Raw genomic sequence first — 19,253 nt, forward strand, 5'->3', positions numbered from 1 at the left:
GTCGAGAATAAATGGATCTTCAAGAGAAAAACAGATGCTGATGGTAATATTACTGTCTATAAAGCTCGACTTGTCGCAAAGGGTTTCCGACAAATTCAAGGTGTTGACTACGATGAGACTTTCTCACCTGTAGCGAAGCTAAAATCTGTGAGGATTTTGTTAGCAATAGCTGCATTTTTCGATTATGAGATTTGGCAGATGGATGTCAAAACGGCGTTCCTTAATGGAGACATTGAGGAAGAGTTGTCTATGGTACAACCCAAAGGTTTTGTCGATCCTAAAAATGCTGACAAAGTATGCAAACTTCAGCGTTCAATTTATGGACTGAAGCAAGCATCGAGAAGTTGGAACCGACGCTTTGATAAGGTGATCAAAGACTTCGGGTTTATACAATGTCATGGAGAGGCCTGTATTTACAAGAAAGTGAGTGGGAGCTCTGTACAATTCCTGATATTATATGTAGATGACATATTATTGATTGGGAATGATATAGAACTATTAAGCAGTGTAAAAGGTTATTTGAATAATAGTTTTTCAATGAAAGACCTTGGTGAAGCATCGTATATATTAGGCATCAAGATTTATAGAGATAGATCAAGACGTCTAATAGGGCTATTACAGAGTACATACCTGGACAAGATTCTAAAGAAGTTTAGGATGGACGAAAGTAAGAAAGGATTCTTACCTATGTTACCAGGCAAGGTCTTGAGTAAGACTCAAGGTCCGGCTACGGCAGAAGAAAGAGAAAGGATGAGTCAGATCCCCTATGCCTCGGCAGTAGGCTCTATCATGTATGCCATGCTATGTACTAGACCGGATATAGCACATGCTGTTAGTTTGACTAGCAGATATCAAAGTGATCCAGGAATGGAACACTGGACAACGGTCAAGAATATCCTGAAGTACTTGAAAAGAACTAAGGATATGTTTCTTTGTTATGGAGGTGACCAAGAGCTCGTTGTAACAAGTTACACCGATGCAAGTTGGAACACTGATCCTGATGACTCTAAGTCACGATGCGGGTACGTGTTTATATTGAATGGTGCTGCGATGGTGGGCAAGCTCGAAGCAGTGCACGGTGGCGAAGTCTTCAACAGAATCGGAGTACATAGCGGCTTCAGAGGCTTCATCAGAAGCGGTATGGATGAAGATGTTCATTGTAGAGCTCGGTGTGGTTCCGAGTGCATTGGACCCACTAGTCATCTACTGTGATAACATGGGTGCCATCGCTAATGCACAAGAACCAAGGTCACACAAGAGGCTGAAGCATATCAAGCTGCGTTATCATTCGATTCGCGAGTATATCAAAGATGGAGAAGTAAAGATTTGCAAAGTACACACTGATCTGAATGTAGCAGATCCGTTGACTAAAGCTCTCCCTAGGGCAAAACATGACCAACACCAGAATGCCATGGGTGTTATTATTGACTCTAGTGCAAGTGGGAGACTGTTGGAGATATGCCCAAGAGGCAATAATAAAAGTGGTTATTATATATCTTTATGTTTATGATAAATGTTTATATACCATGCTATAATTGTTTTAACCGAAACATTGATACATGTGTGTTATGTAAACAACAATGAGTCCCTAGTAAGCCTCTTAACTAGCTTGTTGATTAATAGATGATTAGTTTCATAATCATGAACATTGGATGTTATTAATAACAAGGTTATGTCATTATATGAATGATGTAATGGACACACCCAATTAAGCGTAGCATAAAATCACGTCATTAAGTTATTTGCTATAAGCTTTCGATACATAGTTACCTAGTCCTTTCGACCATGAGATCATGTAAATCACTTATACCGGAAAGGTACTTTGATTACATCACACGCCACTGCGTAAATGGGTGGTTATAAAGGTGGGATTAAGTATCCGGAAAGTATGAGTTGAGGCATATGGATCAACAGTGGGATTTGTCCATCCCGATGACGGATAGATATACTCTGGGCCCTCTCGGTGGAATGTCGTCTAATTAGATTGCAAGCATATGAATAAGTTCATAAGAGACTACATATCACAGTACGAGTAAAGAGTACTTGTCAGGAGACGAGGTTGAACAAGGTATAGAGAGATACCGATGATCAAACCTCGGACAAGTAAAATATCGCGTGACAAAGGGAATTGGTATCGTATGTGAATGGTTCATTCGATCACTAAGTCATCGTTGAATATGTGGGAGCCATTATGGATCTCCAGATCCCGCTATTGGTTATTGGTCGGAGAGAGTTCTCAACCATGTCTACATAGTTCACGAACCGTAGGGTGACACACTTAAGGTTTGATGTCGTATTAGTAGAACTTGAATATGAAATGGAGTTCGAAGTTTTGTTCGGAGTCTCGGATGGGATCCCGGACATCACGAGGAGTTCCGGAATGGTCCGGAGAATAAGATTCATATATAGGAAGTCATTTTATAAGTTTGAAAATGATCCGGTGCATTTATGGAAGGTTCTAGAAGGTTCTAGAAAAGTCCGGAAGAAATCACTTTGGAAGGCGGAGTCCCGAAGGGACTCCACCACCCATGGCCGGCCAACCCTAGAGGGGTGGAGTCCCAGGTGGACTCCACCAAGGTGGCCGGCCACCCCCTCCCAAGGAAAGGTGGGAATCCCACCTCAAGTCGAAATCCCACCTTGGGTAGGTTTCATGTCATATGGAAGGTTTTGGTTTGGGGTCTTATTCGAAGACTTGTAGACCAACTCTTGGGTGTTCCACCTATATAATGAGGGCCAAGGGGAGGGGGCTGGACACCACAAAGCCATAGCTTGGCCGCACCCCATAGTGGCCGGCCACCCCCTCTCCCAAACCCTAGCCGCCCCACCTCCTCCACCTCTCCCGCAACGCTTAGCGAAGCTCCGCCGGAGATCTCCATCGCCACCGCCACCACGCCGTCGTGCTGCCGGATTCAAGGAGGAGCTACTACTTCCGCTGCCCGCTGGAACGGGGAGAAGGACGTCGTCTTCATCAACACCGAACGTGTGACCGAGTACGGAGGTGCTGCCCGATTGTGGCACCGTCAAGATCTTCTACACGCTTTTGAAAGCGGCAAGTGATCATCTACCGCAGCAACAAGAGCCTCATCTTATAGGCTTTGGAAATCTTCAAGGGTGAGTCTCGTTCATCCCCTCGTTGCTCCCATCTTCTAGATTGCATCTTGGCTTGGATTGCGTTCTCGCGGTAGGAAATTTTTTGTTTTCTATGCAACGAATCCCTACACTTGGATCAAAGGAGCATCCATCCCATGGCCAAGATTGCATCTCCACCTATATATATTGAGGAGAACCCCTTCTTTTAGAGGCATCCATCCATTATAACGAAAATCCTCCTTCTTGGCAGCCGCCAAGAAGGGGGAATACCTCCTCCACACCAGCATCAAGTCCAGGAGCCACCGCCGCCGGGGTGCCACCGCCTCCCAAATACCACTCTTTATATTTTCTACTATTTAATCCAAAAATAAAAAGATACTTTCTTCACTTGCAAACACGCAAAATCCAAAAACAACTATCTCTTTATTGTTTTCATCTTGCTTGCTTAGTTTATTTACTTTACTTTACTTTAGTTATATTTATATTTCCTATTACTAACACAAAACCTTGTGCTTGACAACCACACAGTGGAGTTTGGGACACAATACAAAAACTTCGCTTTGCAGGTTGCTAGAAGAGGAAAAGGAGAAATAAACTCTTTGCCAATTCTCCGAGAGTTCGATATAAATCCTCGAGTCACCCTTGTGGGAAAAAGACGCTTATTACAACACTCTGCACTTGAAATCCCAACGAGTTGATACACACACAGTTTTTTCCACCACACGCCCCTACCCCGCCGGTGTTCACAGAGTTTTATTCCTTCTCGACTTGTAGTTTGTAGCTAAATATAGTGTTCCTGGTTCCTGTGATTCAATGACAAGAACAACTTCTCTAGAGAGAGAGAGCACGAAGAGTGATTGATAAGGAGATAGATGTGTGTCAGAATCTGGTCCAGAAGATACGACAACAAATAAAGAAATGCAGATTTCCGTTAGAACTGTGTGTTGCCGTATCTCAAAGGCATGATGGATGCATGCACATCTATAAACCTGATTACCAAATCCACTCTCACCATAATAGTCGCCTGAATATATCCTTATAGATATTGATGCCCAATATTCTAGTTTCTCCTAATTACTTCATTGAAAAACTATTTTTAGTGAAGTCTTAACCGTGTCAAGAAAAGCTACACCATTTCTAATCAACAACATGTCGTTCACATAAAGTATTAGAAATTAACTAAACAGAGTAATGCTGTTGTGATTGCTGGCTTTTCAGGCCTCCACGAGCGCGTTGAGTTAACTTGGGGCCCATCCACAGGTCGGTTTGAGGGAGATGGTGCTCTTTGACTTTTCTTTCGCATCTCTCTCGAATGTTTCCCTTCTCGCGTCTCTAGCTCCTTCTCTCTATCTGTGGCAGCGGCGAAGAATCCAGCGGCTAGGCGGCCTCTCCTCTGGACATGAGTGGCGGCGGCGAAGCATCTGGCGGCCTCTCCTCTCTCTCTCTCTCTCCCTGCCCCCTCTCCTCTGTACAGGAGATAGATTCCCTTCTTCATCGGCGACGGCCGCCGCGCACGCCTAATGGGTGGGGAGGAGAGGCAGCACGAGATCCCCGTAGAGTCGTGCCTCCCATCGGAACTAGAGGGAGGGATGGAGAGCGTCAGCACTCTTGCCGGCCAGCCGGCTGGAGGAGGGAGCCGGTAGCCGAAGGAGGGGCGACGCTAGCCAGGCACGATGGTGGCCGGAAGTTCCGCCGTTTTTCAGGGCGCTTGGACAAGGGACTCGAGGACCTCCACTGCCTCCTCACCCTATGGGTCTGGAAGGAGGATGGAGGGAGCAGCGGTTGCCCTCTTCCCGGCCGGCGGGTCTGAATCGGTACTAGGAGAATATGGTGAGAATGGCGTCGGGTGGAGGGGATTCGGGATTGGTGGAACTAGCCGCTGTGTCTCCTCTCTCCCAATTTCACGCCGGTGGTGCACGGGGCCGGGGCGTTGACGCGGTGCGCGCGCGTCAAAAAGAGCGCGAGACCAGAGTGGCCGACCTACTGGCGATGGCCGCCCTGCTCCGTAAATTCAGGTAGGGCACCACGGCCGTCAAGGACCCGATCCCCGGATCGGGTGGTAATCCAATGTCATTCTCTTTGCCGTGAGATCAATGGGTGTCAGCCGCCTTCATGTGCCCTCCTTCCACATGGTGCCAGACAGCAGTGTCCGCAACAGATCGGGAGAAATTGGAGAAGAGATTCCCGCAGGCTCCATCCAACAGAAGAATCACAACGCCACCACCACAAACTGAAAAGGATGTGAAGCTCAGGTGAGGTGCTCCTGATTCTCCTTATCCTACCCTTTTACAATCCACGAGTTTACATTGTTGCTCTCCATGCAAATGCACCAACAAATGCACTACTAATGTGTTGGTTCCACAAGACTTGCCGCATCAAAATTATTTTCCTCTCTTTCTGCAAGTTTCCCCCAATAATGTTATTGTTTTTATTGTTTGTCCAATGCAATTTTTAGATAAAGTGAACCTCTTTCTGATCTGTTGCATGTCCTTTCTTGCCGAGTTTCAGACTGTTCAAAGAGGCCGAGCAGGCTCAAGAATATGTACACTAAAAGGTACTTGCTCTACTCTTCTCCAATCACTTATATCTGACTAAGGAGGACAGCTTCAACCAGTGGTCTTACGGTGTTATACATGTATGCTGCATCAGCTCCTTTGCAGAAAGGAAGAGCTGAGAGCAAGCTTTCCATCTTCAACACATAGAGAAGTATTGGCGAAGCTTAGCGGCATCAAAAAAATTTGCTGTCCGCTCATCAAGAATCAGGTTTTAACTTTCTTTTTTCTGCTGTCCGTAGGTGGGACAAAACAGTAGGAGAGGCGTGCATGGACCAGCACCAACGAAGAGCGGCCACAAGCGTGTATTGGGGAGGTTCGTCTGTCAACCGACGACAACAAGTATAGGCGCGAGGACGTGGGCTTGAGGAGAACCTGCTCGATGAGGTTGGTCTGTCGAGGAGCTTGACTGCAAGATCCTCATCTCCGTCTGCTGCAAGAGTAAGGTATCCGTACACCGCTCTTGAGTTCTTTAGATTGAGTTTATAGGGTCAGGTAATGTGTGATCTGGTTTGTGTTTGATCAACATTTTTTCTTTGTATGCTACAAACTGATTTTGTGATTGTTCAACATTTATTTGCTTAACTCAAATAATTACTGGCTCCATGACATGCTCTGCAGGGAAGAAGCAGAGGGAAATCTCGAAGGTACTCAAGATTATTTGATAGGTATTATTTAGTTTATTCATATCTTGGATAATAGTTTGGGTATGAACTTTGAGTGCATCTTATCTCATCTTATTATAATATGAGAAGAATATGTACTAACTACTAAGGATTTTGTATGATGACACGATGATTCAGAGTTGATGGAGTCGAGATAAGCATAGCCCCGTCACATGCTTGGTAAGATGAGACTATGCTTTGGTGTGCATCATTTGAGGGGTTTCCTCCGCATACACCTATGTGGGAACAAAATTGAGATGTAGGGTATTATTATGCATTTCGTATTTAGCTGCAAATTTAGATTTGGGAGGTTTACTACGGTTTTCATTCCCCAAATTCTTTCCATAGAAGGAATTTGACACCATTGGTATATATCAAGTAAAATGATCACACCTCTACTATTCAGTTGAGAGGTTATAGTATACTAAAGAAAGAATTTGGCAGCTGTGCCAACACATAATATCAATGCATTTAGAGTTAAGTTGAAATACACAGAACTTCTTTCTTTTGTTTTGAGTAGTCTGAAACATCTGGAGAAGCTGAGAGCTAAATTCATTTGCCTGAACAAAGAAACAAGGTAAATTACGGCAGAGTTGTGAGAGAAAAAAGTGACATGTGTTTAGGTCCTAAAATTGCACTCACTTTATTTGTGAACTTACGTTCTATTTCTTAGGAATGTTGGCTCTTCGTCGCGCAAGTTGTATCCAAATGTTTGTTTCATCTCGGGAATGTTGGCTGTTCGACACGCAGGTTGTAGGCAAATGGTTGTAATCCTTCGTGCTCCTTAGCTGGTAAACTTCCGCCCGAACCGTCATGCCCTGGACGATTTGTATACATTGTTGTGCACGCTTGCCATTGTCTAGAAATTATATTACCTTTTTGTTTCGAAGATTTTATTGACTGTTGTACACATTATGTTAGCTAGGTTTTTTAGGAAATGGTTATTGAAACGAAACCCAGGGAAGCGCGCCTGGGCGCGCCCCAAAATATAGTGTCTTTTATACAAATATCAAGTAGCCCAGCAAGCCACTTAGTTCAAGTTATACTGTTGGCATGACATGTGAATTGGCTACGTGGGAGATGGATATTTTAGGCTACAGGAATATTTAGCAGATCAATAATGTGTTGATGGAGATTCCTTAAAAGCGGACCAGCAGATGCATTGATCTGTTTATCAAAATATCATTGCAAATGACACATGTATGTGTATAAGTTGGAAGTGGGATCACCATCTTATGCTAAAAATGAATAAATCACATCTTTTAGTCTGCGAGATAATGGCTTGGAGCTATTGGTTCTGGGTTTAGAGGCACTGAACACATTAGAAATACGATGTTACTGTGCTGTGGGATGAAAAATGTACGAGGCTATAGGGGAGATGCTGACTTAACTAAGCAATAACTGAACTAACGCCTGAGGTCTAGCGATAAGGAAGGTAGATAATTTTGTACAGAAAGGTCATAGTGTCCCTGACATCTTTTAAGCAAATGATAATACTTCTACCTCTGGTTGTGGGATGTACTACATGTTCCAATACTGAAAAGAATTTTTTGCCGAGGAGCTACTGTTGTAGTAAAACTGAAGTTAAGAACTAATTTTCAGTAAAAGACGTTTGAACATACGAACACTTCTGAAACTATCTTACTGCATGTTTAGCATTGATATAAATGGTGCTTTCAGAAGTAAGTTTGTTGACATGAACTATTTATTATTTAAAATTTGTATGGGAGAGGCCAGACCATGCGTTCTTCTTGCATCATCCAGTTAATTGTGTTCTTGTGGATTTTTAGAATTTGTTGTTAACTTCTCTTTTTTGCCATATTACCTCTCCATATAATATATAGCATGTACTATTAGGTTCAAGAAGTAATTTATTTTTCTCTTGCAACTATGTAGCAAGTTCACATAATAATCCATTCTACCTTAGGACTCTATGCTGTGAGCATCCTTTTTGAATTTTTTTGAACTTATCTTCTTTTGTTCTAATGGAGAGTTATCTTGCTTACTTTCCATCTAGGTTTCAGAACTGACCAAGTATCAACCTTGTGCTACGAACTCATGACCACCGATGCACACCTATTTTCTGGCACATAGTTTTCTGATTGGATGGCCATTAAATTTTTTGTTTGATTTTCATATCCCATGTGAGCAAGTAGATGACTCATGCCACATAGTCACCGGATTTCATTGACTTTTTTTATATGGACATACATATCTCTAAATCATATTTTTATCGAATTCTCATATGGTTTCCAGTAAGATGGTCAGTCAGAGGTTATATTATCATACCACTTCCACTCCTCATTCAGCCAATCCATTGTATGGAGACACTATTTCATAGTGTATTAAAAGGTTTTGGTTTGAACACTTGCAAAATAATGCTTGGCTCTCGAGGAAACCTATAGTAATAGGCAGGCGAGACATATTTTCAGTATCTGTAATATTTGTATTATTTTTTGAGTATTTGATTATAGTTGTTTCTATTTTTGGAGGATACACATGTTGTTCAAGGGCAGAAGAGGCATGTGACTTTTGGTGCTCTGGTAGGCAACTAAATATCTGGCATGCAGACAGATAACTTTGGAGGATATTCAAATGAGCCGGTACGTGCTCAGAAGCCAGAATGGGATTTTTTGTTGTAAATTTTCGTTTAAATACATATATTTTCTTATTGATGTATTTTCTATTGCACTGGTGTGACAAATTTCGGAATTAGGGATAGCACATCCCTGGTCTTGTGCGAGTCAGACGCATTATACAACTTTGGTGCCTATTTCTTAGAATATTTGCATGTAGTTCAATTGTTAACAAATATAGATTTTGCACAGGAGGCATTCACTGTAGGTTGACTTTGGTACTTACAGAAAAAAAATGCATGTCGTCTCCAAAAAAATGCATGTGCATTTGCAACCCTTTCAGTTCTGTTAACTCTTCTAATTTCTTAATATGCTCAATTCACCATATCTTTAATTCAGTTTTATGAAAAGTATCACTGTTTAGCATTTTTCGCCTATGCTTGCTGCAAGTATTTTACCTTCCACATGAACTTCATATGGAAATTGGAAATGACCGTGGCTTCGTCAAGTTGCGTGACATTGCAGGCTAAAAAGCTATGCTAATAAGATTCAGTCTTCAGTTTATTACTACCCACAATTTTCAGAATATAGCAGTTCTGTTGGGTGGAGCTCTCAGGAGCCTGGGGGCATACAGACCTCTGGGTATCATTCAGGTTGTTATTACGGCTATCAACCATCGATAAACCAACGCAGTATAGGGACAGATCACCCTGCTTCTAGAAATAATGAAGAGGGTTTCCATGACCCGAGGAAGCAAAATCTTTCCTTCATCCTGGGCAACTGAGCCAGTTGAGTTTTGGGCATCCGACTAACAGAAATGTGAGAATATCATGTAACATTTGAGTCATTGACAGTAGATGCAGGTCATGGAAGCTGCCATCTGAATTGGATATGTATGTGTAACAACTGGCAAACATGGTTTGTTGTCGTGCAATGGTGGATACGGAATTTGCACAGGTGGTATGCTATAAAACTGATAGCGATAGCAGCAACCTGCGACTAGCAATAAAACAGTCTAATGAACAAAAAAAAGTGTGGAAAAAAAAGATTGTTTTGTTGCATTAAGAGATACACAGGGTTTCAACTTCAAATATTTTATGCATGAAATATTATCTCAAGTTCTCAACAGTTGCGGAGTTGATAGTTGTAGGATGGTTGATTTTAGATGAGTTCTTGGGAAAATATAGGTTGAACCATTCATTCATGGGAAAATGGTAAGATGATAACCGTGGCAATCTGAAACAAATGTTTACCGCCGCGAAATGCATCATACCTGCCACGCTTTGTGAAAAGCAATGCAGGCGGCGAGGCGAAGCTCGCTTGTCATCTAGTATGTCTTAGTGTCCCACTTACTTTCTTGTAAATACAAGCATTTTCATCATTCCTGGTGAAATCAAACTCTTTGACCATTTCATCATAACAAAAATTTCAACTCCGTGATGCTTGCTTCATTCGCTGAAGTTTGCATATCTTTCTAGCATTCTCTAGATTGATAAAATCCTCGTTTGTACCTAATACGTATCCTTGGTTAGCTCCCCGTTAAGGAACTTAGTTTTGCTATCCATATACAGTGATTGCTAATATAACCCGTGCGAACTTTAAGCATCGACACGGAGATCAAATCTCATCGTAGTCAACTTTTGAACTTTGTCGAAAAACCTTTTGCGATAAGTCGAGCCTTTTAATGGGTGTGAAAATTTACGTTTGTTTCTTTATAGATCCATTTACGTTTAACGCTTTATACCTTCCGGAGATTCAATCAAGTTCCAAACTTGATTTTCCTACATGGATACTATCCTAACTTTTATGACACATAACCATTTAGCGGAGCAAAGGCTCATCATTTGCTTCCTTGTAAGTTGCACATCCATTGCTGTCACAACAACAATATTTCATCCTCAAACTACATCATGGTTTAGTACATAATCTGCTTAGTTTAGTTGCAATCTCGACGGTAATCTCTAAAACACATGTAGTGGCTTCTGTATCACTTATAATAGAAAACTTTGGAGCAACTTTCTGCGTTGCACTACTGTGTCCTGATTACGAAGATTAACCAATCTCGTCGAGTCGAACTGTTCTCCCACTCACCTTTTTTACAAGAACCATTTTCTCAAGAAATTCACCTTTTGCGACAAATAATTTTGTCTTAAGTTCGAAGTCAACAAAGGGTCTTTAGGGGTTTGCGTCGTCAGATCTGTTGATTCTTTTTGGATCTTGGTAATTGGTGTGTCTATCAAGGGGATTTTTTTTAGACGTGGGGATCTCGGGTCGTCAAGGAGCTTCATCGACGACTACTCCTTCCTCTTCGTCTTTGGGACAGATGTGGTCTTCTAGACCTATTTTACGATTTTCCGTCTGCAACCAACAACGTCAGACCGACTTAGGAGGAACGGTATTGGTAGTGTGCCATCGATCAGACATGTTGATCGGGTAAGGGCATCTCAAAAATTTAGTTGTAATTTGTTTTTCTTACAGTGTTTTGTACTGCTGTATGATGTATGTTTCTTTTTAATAATGGCAGGATCCTTTTTCCAAAAAAAAGGGAAATCAATACGATCAGACGAGGTGTTTTGAAGTGGCAATTTCCCAATTTCGCGCACCGGAAACCACCGCCGCTGCCAATCGCCATGGCCCTCAACCGCTTCAAGGAAGCCCTCCTCCCATGCTCCTCCTCCTCCTCCACGCAGAGCCAACCTCGGCCCCGATCGCCGTCGCCTCCTCTCCCAACGCGGCGGCCTCCCAAGACCTCCCTCTCACAGCAGCTCCTCCGCCTCGAGGCCACCTGCTCCTTTCCCTCCCCGCAACCGTCCCCTCCCAAACCCCCCAGCCACAAGGTAGCGGAGGATGCGGCGGAACTGCCGACTTCCTCGTCGGAGGAGGACGTGGCCCCTCGCGTCCGGCGCCGTCCGGCCCCGCCACCAGCGGCCGCCCTTGAGCCCCGCGGGCCCTACGAGCCACTCGTGCTCTCGCCGCCCGGAGAGCAGCCCGTCGTCCAGGTACCATCGTTATGTCCTCCTCCCCCAGTTTCGCGACGCCGGTTGCAATTCGGCGCTCCTCTTTCACGGGGATTCACGCGGTCAAATAAAACCTAAATAAGTACGTTTTTTTTTGTGTGGAGCAGCCGGCAGGAGCTCTCCCTTTTCATTAAGAGGAAGGAAGTTAGCCAGTTAATAAGGAACTTGGCCGAAAACTGATACAAACATGACACCCGTATCTGGTTTATAACGGAAATCAGACAAGGAAAACTGACACAAAACCTAAATATTCTCCGGGACCTACTATATGTTTAGACCCGGTAGCTTTCAACATTTCAAAGGTTGAGCTCTAACACAAATTATAGGTTCAAACAAGACAAATACTAGGTGTCACCATTTGTTGCAAATTTGCGGAACCCACAGTGTTTTGCTCATGCGCACACCCATGTGACGAACCAATTCTACCACCGACTAATGATTAATGCTCACCGGACCTTCCAATAGGTATTTTTTTCTCTTTGATTCTACCCGCGGCATATGCCTTTATCTTTGGCTGTTGCCCGTTATTGCATTATTACCTGCTCGGATTTCATAAAGCAGACCCGTGCTCATGCATTATTTATTTGATCTACTTTGTCTGACATGTTTTTTCTTCTGGTTGATATTTTACGTACTATCATTGGTTTCACATTGCTGTACTTTTCTTTTGCTTGGCTCTAGGTTCCCCCATCAATTAATTGCAGGCTACTTGCACACCAGAGGGATGGCGTGAAATTCTTATACAATCTGTATAGAAACAACCATGGTGGCGTGCTTGGAGATGACATGTAAGATTTGGCAGTTATTTTGTCAATAACTTACTATATTATAAGAACACTCATTTTTGTGACTGAACTACAGTGAACTATACAGCATCCACAATCACATGTAAAACATTGTATTTGGAAGCAAAACCAAGCTTGCTTCGATAATACTAGGCTTGCAACTGGGTAGATTGGGAACTGTCAAATTTTTGCCTTAACTGCAGATAATATTAGGTTCACAACTGTCTGGATATAAGGTAGATTTGCACAACATATGATGAATGTGGGAGTTCTATGTATCTTTTTACCATTCTTTTTCTTATGCTCTTCATCATCCACATATTCTTAATATCTGCAGTTCAAACTATCAACATGTATTTTAAACTATCAAAGTAACAATAAAGGAATCCTCACATACAAACGGATATAGATATATGACAGTAGGATCATTCCAGAAATTTTCGGGCATCCGTGAAAGAAATGCAGCTCACTTATAGAGGGGTTATGAACTTATGATCCATATGATTTCATAAGGCATTCATGTGATCAATGTAGTCTTACTGAGTTAGTGACGATATTTCTACTTCATACAGTTTATGGGCATACCAATATTTCGACATACGGTCGTTCAGATTTGTTAATGCTTTCTTTTATTATGATTTAGGGGTTTGGGAAAGACCATTCAAACAATTGCTTTTATGTCCTCTGTTATTGGAAAAGATAATGACCATGGCGAGAAATTAGCAGACAATGGAAAGAAGACCGGTCCTGTACTCATCCTCTGTCCCACTTCTGTAATTCGAAATTGGGAAAATGAATTTTCTGAGTGGGCCAGTTTTTCTGTTGCTGTCTATCATGGTCCAAATCGTGACTTAGTTCTTGAAAAAATTGAAGGTCAAGGACTAGAGGTGCTCATTACCAGTTTTGATACTTTTAGAACTCGTGACAAGGTTTTATGCGACATCCCATGGGAACTTGTGGTAGTTGATGAGGCCCACCGTCTCAAGAATGAAAAATCGAAGTTATATACAGCTTGCTTGGGAATTACTACACAAAAACGCTTTGGTCTCACTGGAACCATAATGCAGAATAAGATAATGGAATTATTTAATGTGTTTGACTGGGTCGCACCTGGTTGTTTGGGGGACCGAGAACACTTTAGAGAATATTATGATGAACCCTTAAAACATGGCCAGAGATTAAGTGCTCCTGAGAGATTTGTTCAAGTTGCTGATAAGCGCAAGAAGCACCTTGTCTCTGTTCTGAGGAAATTCCTGTTGAGAAGAACAAAAGAGGAGACTATTGGACATCTCATGCTTGGGAAGGAAGATAATATTGTTTTCTGCAGAATGAGTGATGTTCAAAAGCGTGTTTATAGAAGAATGCTGCAACAGCCTGACATACAAATCCTTGTAAATAAGGATCTCCCCTGTAGCTGCGGAAGTCCTCTGACTCAGGTTGAGTGTTGCAAGAAAATTGAACCAAATGGCATTATCTGGTCCTATCTCCACAGAGATAATCTGGACGGCTGTCCTCTATGCCCCTTCTGCCTTGTTCTTCCTTGCCTTGTCAAGCTTCAGCAGGTATTTTCTGATTCTTGCAATATTTTGGAAGTTTCAGTTTGAATTTGTTATAACTTAGTTTCACTTCAATTAGATTAGTAACCATCTGGAATTGATAAAGCCCAATCCAAGGGACGAGATCGAAAAGCAGAAGAAAGACGCTGAGCTTGCGGCTGCTGTGTTTGATACAGATATTGAATTAGTTGGCGGTAGTGCTAAAAGTGAAAACTTCATGGGTCTCAGCGACTCAGAACACTGCGGAAAGATGCGTGCACTGGAAAGACTTATGGTTCTATGGACTCTAGAGGGTGACAAGATTCTTCTTTTCAGCTATTCTGTCAGGTGACTATTCGTTTGTGTGTGAATTGATTATTCTGTAAAATAACAGATATATTCCCATATGTTAGCTATCCAAAAATAATCTTTATTTTGACTGTAAACAAATCAAGTTTTTCATATATCGATTCGAGATTTTTTTTTCATAACATCTATTGGTTTTGAACAATAACTTGATGATAGATAAAAAATGCACGAAACAAAATTGCTTCCATTTAAGTAATGTCTCCTCTTTTCTTCAATTGTTAGCCATTTGCATAGCAATGTCTGTTCTTTACGTTGGCTCGCCAAGCCTATCACAACCCTCCTACTTTACCCGGGCTTGGGACCGGCTATTCCTAAAAGGCATAGCCGGAGTTACCGGAATCTTAGTTTACTCGTTCATTTTCTTTTTTCTTTCTCTGTTTCTCCTTGTTTTGGTTTCCTTATGTTTTTGTTGGGTTTCATATCTAGCTTACCCCAACTTCCTTGGGAAAAAGGCTTTGATGTAGTAGTAGTAGTTGTTAGTCATTTGCAATTATTTGTAATTTTGCCACTTGACGGGTAAGTGGGTGCGCTTTGTTGTAACCCAGGATACCCCCATGGGCCCATTATTGAAGTGCTTATATTTATGCCAAAATGATCTCTGGTGGATTTTTATTTAACCTAGGTTTGTACAATTAACGATGATGTCGATGATGATAAGATGTTGATGAGTTACAACTTTTGCACCCATCTCTTTTATAACTTCCACTGAATCCAAATCGAGCGTATTTTGGATCTTAATAAAAGGTTCAACCAAGCCTAGCTTATATTATGGCAAGTTATTCCGTGTGTAATCATCTTTCTTTGTAATTGTTAGTGTTGCATTTACTTCTGTCAATTTTCTTTTCTTTCAAATAGTTATGTTTTAGATATGCTACTTCTAGCATCATCTGTATGTGGAATATAATTTTCTTGTTTCACATATAAACTTTTACAAATAGGATGCTTGACATACTAGAGAAGTTTCTTATAAGGAAGGGTTATTGCTTTTCTCGCTTGGATGGATCAACCCCCATGAATGCACGCCAGTCGCTCGTTGATGAGTTCAACAAAAGCCCTAGCAAACAGGTGAATATCTGTTGATTTCTTATTTTTTCAGTACCAATTCTATGTGAGAGAACTCAGCGAATTTAAATTGTGAATCACTTTTCTGCAGGTTTTCCTTATATCTACTCGGGCAGGCAGTTTAGGTGTTAACCTTGTGAGTGCTAACCGTGTGGTGATATTTGATCCTAGTTGGAATCCTGCTCAAGACTTGCAAGCACAAGACAGATCCTTTCGATATGGACAGAAACGGCATGTCACAGTATTTCGCCTACTTGGAGCTGGTTCACTAGAAGAACTCATTTATTCTCGACAGATATATAAACAGCAGCTTTCTAACATTGCAGTCTCAGGGACAATAGAAAAGCGTTACTTTAACGGTGTGCAGGTAATACCACAATCATTTCAGAATTTCGATAACATTAGGTGGAGAATGTGATGTACTGTACTTGTCTACTTGGGTATTTACAGCTGTGGTCAAGTTAATGACAAAAGGTGATGTGGACTAGGTTTATTTGGTCCATTCTCTTAGACATTGACTATCAAGAACTAGAGTTATAATCTTTAAAAGAATAGTATAGGTCTAAACATAAGGACCAAAATGATTTTAGTTTTTGTATCTCACTATTATTATAATTTTCTCCTAATCACCTAATACCCATGCTTCTCATAATCTCACTTCATGACTGTTTTATTTTTGGACTGAATATTCAGTTATTACTTAAAGTATGACCATATGAAGTTCAGAAACATGTTTCTTTTGACACTTTAGAAACATGTTTCAAAGAATTTGACAAGTAAACCTAGTTAAACATCAACATTTTGAATTTAATTAATCTCTTGGAGTCTTGCTGTATCGCGTATCACTTATAGATCATCGATGAGTTTCCCCCTAATGCAGGGTATTCAAATGTACCTTGATGTATTGTTACTGTTACAAACTAGTATACAGTTTATAGTCTACATGCATGAATATTTATGGTTAGATGGCATTTAGAATGAAGTAAACAGGTGAACTGCACAATGTTGTGCAGAGTGGCATGTATTAGTTTAATTTCAACTTGAGCTGTTAGTTTGGGTTCTGTAAGTGTAAGGGAGTTGCACTTATAAGCACATATTAGTTTACTTTCAGTTTGGGCTTTTGTGTGATTACAACACATTGGTCTACTAGGGCTCTGTCTTGTTTGGAACTTTGGGTAATTCGGGGAACTAATTTGTTTCAGGATGATAAGAAATTTCAAGGTGAGCTCTTTGGGATCTGCAATCTGTTCCGTGACTTGTCTGATAAGCTTTTCACTAGTGAGATTATTGAGATGCATGGAGAACATGAGAAAGATAAAACATCTGAAGCGACAGGGATAAGAGAAATAGTCGACACTGATTTATTTGGCACACAAGAGAAAATGAAATCTCCCACAGCAGCAATAGGTGATGAAAATCAGACATTGGCTGACTGTGGTAAGTTTTGTCAATATCTCGACTTAAATCACTTGATTTTATCTCGTTGACATATGTTGCATGAAAGCTTCAATTGCACAAATGGCTGAGCAGAAGCTGTTACTCCTGCTGTGTGTTTTTTTTTTATATTTCTAGATTTTAAAAAACTGATACTGAAAACTAGCAATTGAACATTTGATTGGTATGTCATCTCATCATTTTAAATACATGCTTTATTCATTTTGACCGACTTATGTGTGTTGGTCTATTTTTGTAAGGTACTGTGTTGTAACCAATTTTCTAGGCCTATTGTCCAACCTAGACACCTTTACTGTATATTGTTTTTTGCAGAAATCGATCGCTTCCGTTCACATAATCAGAAAAAGATTTTTCCATGTCCTGTCACAAAATTTTACGCATTTGCTAAATCGATGCCATTTTATAAGGTTCCACTACAAAACTAATTTTGCTTGGATCAAGGTTTACATTTTATTAGCCTCACGAGTTGTGTTTGGATCCTACTTTTCTACTCTTCAGCTTGATTGTCAGGGAATAGGATAAGTAGGTAATATGGGGTTATTAGTGGTTTAATAGTTGTGAGGGTAGTATTGGTATTTGACCTAGGATGTCATCTTGTAGCTGGCTATGTCTTTATAAGGTTAGCATTGTATCTTGTGGTAATCAATCAAGAAATCAAATCCTAAATTTTGTCTTGTCTTTATTTCCAGTTCTTCAGTTACTGCATTTTATCTCTTAATTCCTCTCAAATTGCTGTTCTCACTGATCCCAGCTCGTCAGATCCCATCGGGGGCCTGACATTGATGCAGAGAACATTCAATTTCTATCTAGCAATTACCAAGTTTATCTCTTAATTCCTCTCAAATTGCTGTTCTTACTGATCCCAGCTCGTTAGATCCCATCGGGGGCCTAACATTGATGCAGAGAACATGCTCTAGTCTTTCTATCATGCTCGCTATTTATTCAGAATAATGTTATCATGTCAACGTACCATGAACAAGGTTGCCAAGGAAATGTTTCCTGCATGCTGACACGACTTCTCCAAAATATAGCCCTTCTGTCTCCATATTACCCCTTGTATTTTGTATTATGATGAAGTAATAATAGAGTTTGTTTCCTCCAAACAGGAATAGTGTATGCTCACCGGAACGAGGATGTTGTCAACACGAGGACACAGGAACACAGCGAAAAAGATGACGGTGCTACTGAAGAATGTGTACAGATCCTCTCCGAGGGCCTGCAGAGTAAGAAGCAAATAAAGCCCACGACCAGGGCGAACTTTTGCTCAGTGGAGGAACAGAAACGGAAGGAGTTCAGCCGCGTTGCATCTTCTGTTGGTATGAACGACCTTGAGTTCAGCAAGTGGTTGCTATCCGTCTCACCTCTGCAGCGGCAGCAAGTACTGGACAATCATAGGAAGAAAAGGAGTAGTATAATCAAGCGTAAATGATGCGAGCCTTCAGAGTATTTTCTATTCATACTTTCTGATGGACCTTCAGAGTAGTGTAGGGGTTTCACGTATGTTTGGATGTCTGTAAAGGTGTTTATGCTTTTCTTTAGGGGAGGCCTCGACACTACTTTAATTTAATGGTTTATGCTAAATCATAGCTAGCTCTTTTGTAATTCGTCCACACATTTTTTTTCCAGTCCGTGTCTCTAAGATTCACAATGCAGATACATCAGATGTGATGCGTGGTCTATCAGGCCACGGGTCCATGTGTATTTCGGGTTTTCGGATGGGAGCTGTTGGGATTTGCATAGCGCTGTTCGTTGTTTTTGTCTGTAATTTTTTTTTGGGGCTTCGCCACGTGTCTATTTGGTGTAGAAGGGGGAGGACAGAGTGGTGTGCAGCTCATAGAGACAAGGCAAGTTTGCAGAGGGAAATAGGTGGATGAAAAGAGGAGCGGCGCTTCGCTGTCTTCATCGCTGCGGTGCTCGCATGGAGGCAAGAGAGTTCGCCGGTGACGGAGGTATGTCAGCCCACCCCCATGCCCCCTCTTTTGCCTCTCATACCCCGCGTTCCCATGCTCCCGTGGGCACATGGGCGTGCTGCACACTACATCATCTTGTTTGTTATTGTGCGATTCACTAGGGTTTTATTTCTTTTGCCTTTGGAAGGAGCTAAGCTGTAGGTCCCTAGAGGCGCCGGGCTTCCTTGCGACCTGCTT

General features: G+C 41.6%; 1 protein-coding gene across 9 annotated transcripts; it reads left to right on the top strand.

Annotated features, from left to right (window-relative positions):
* Positions 1–4,308: 4,308 nt before the first annotated feature.
* LOC127326132 (switch 2) lies at positions 4,309–18,703 on the top strand. 9 transcript variants are annotated; one of them, XM_051352996.2, is made up of 14 exons: positions 4,309–5,342; positions 5,599–5,644; positions 5,885–6,088; positions 6,264–6,310; positions 6,446–6,487; positions 6,981–7,098; positions 8,800–8,910; positions 12,582–12,688; positions 13,329–14,247; positions 14,321–14,568; positions 15,528–15,654; positions 15,743–16,018; positions 16,854–17,088; positions 18,213–18,703. In XM_051352996.2, the coding sequence occupies exons 7-14, from the start codon at positions 8,872–8,874 to the stop codon at positions 18,533–18,535; spliced, it is 2,274 nt and encodes a 757-aa protein (XP_051208956.1). In that variant the 5' UTR covers positions 4,309–5,342; positions 5,599–5,644; positions 5,885–6,088; positions 6,264–6,310; positions 6,446–6,487; positions 6,981–7,098; positions 8,800–8,871; the 3' UTR covers positions 18,536–18,703. The 9 variants fall into 9 exon arrangements, with proteins under 9 accessions (XP_051208956.1, XP_051208959.1, XP_051208954.1 ...); XM_051352999.2 differs by having other exon boundaries at positions 6,264–6,289; XM_051352994.2 differs by adding an exon at positions 5,740–5,796 and having other exon boundaries at positions 6,264–7,098.
* The last annotated feature ends 550 nt before the right edge of the window (positions 18,704–19,253 follow it).

Source organism: Lolium perenne, chromosome 4 (assembly GCF_019359855.2).
Source record: "Lolium perenne isolate Kyuss_39 chromosome 4, Kyuss_2.0, whole genome shotgun sequence".
Classification (NCBI taxonomy): domain Eukaryota; kingdom Viridiplantae; phylum Streptophyta; class Magnoliopsida; order Poales; family Poaceae; genus Lolium; species Lolium perenne.

Coding starts and splice junctions, on each gene's coding strand:
- LOC127326132 (XM_051352991.2), top strand. CDS start 11,514: ATGGCCCTCAACCGCTTCAAGGAAGCCCTCCTCCCATGCTCCTCCTCC. Junction 14,248..14,320: donor GCCTTGTCAAGCTTCAGCAG/GTATTTTCTGAT, acceptor CACTTCAATTAG/ATTAGTAACCATCTGGAATT. Junction 15,655..15,742: donor ACAAAAGCCCTAGCAAACAG/GTGAATATCTGT, acceptor ACTTTTCTGCAG/GTTTTCCTTATATCTACTCG.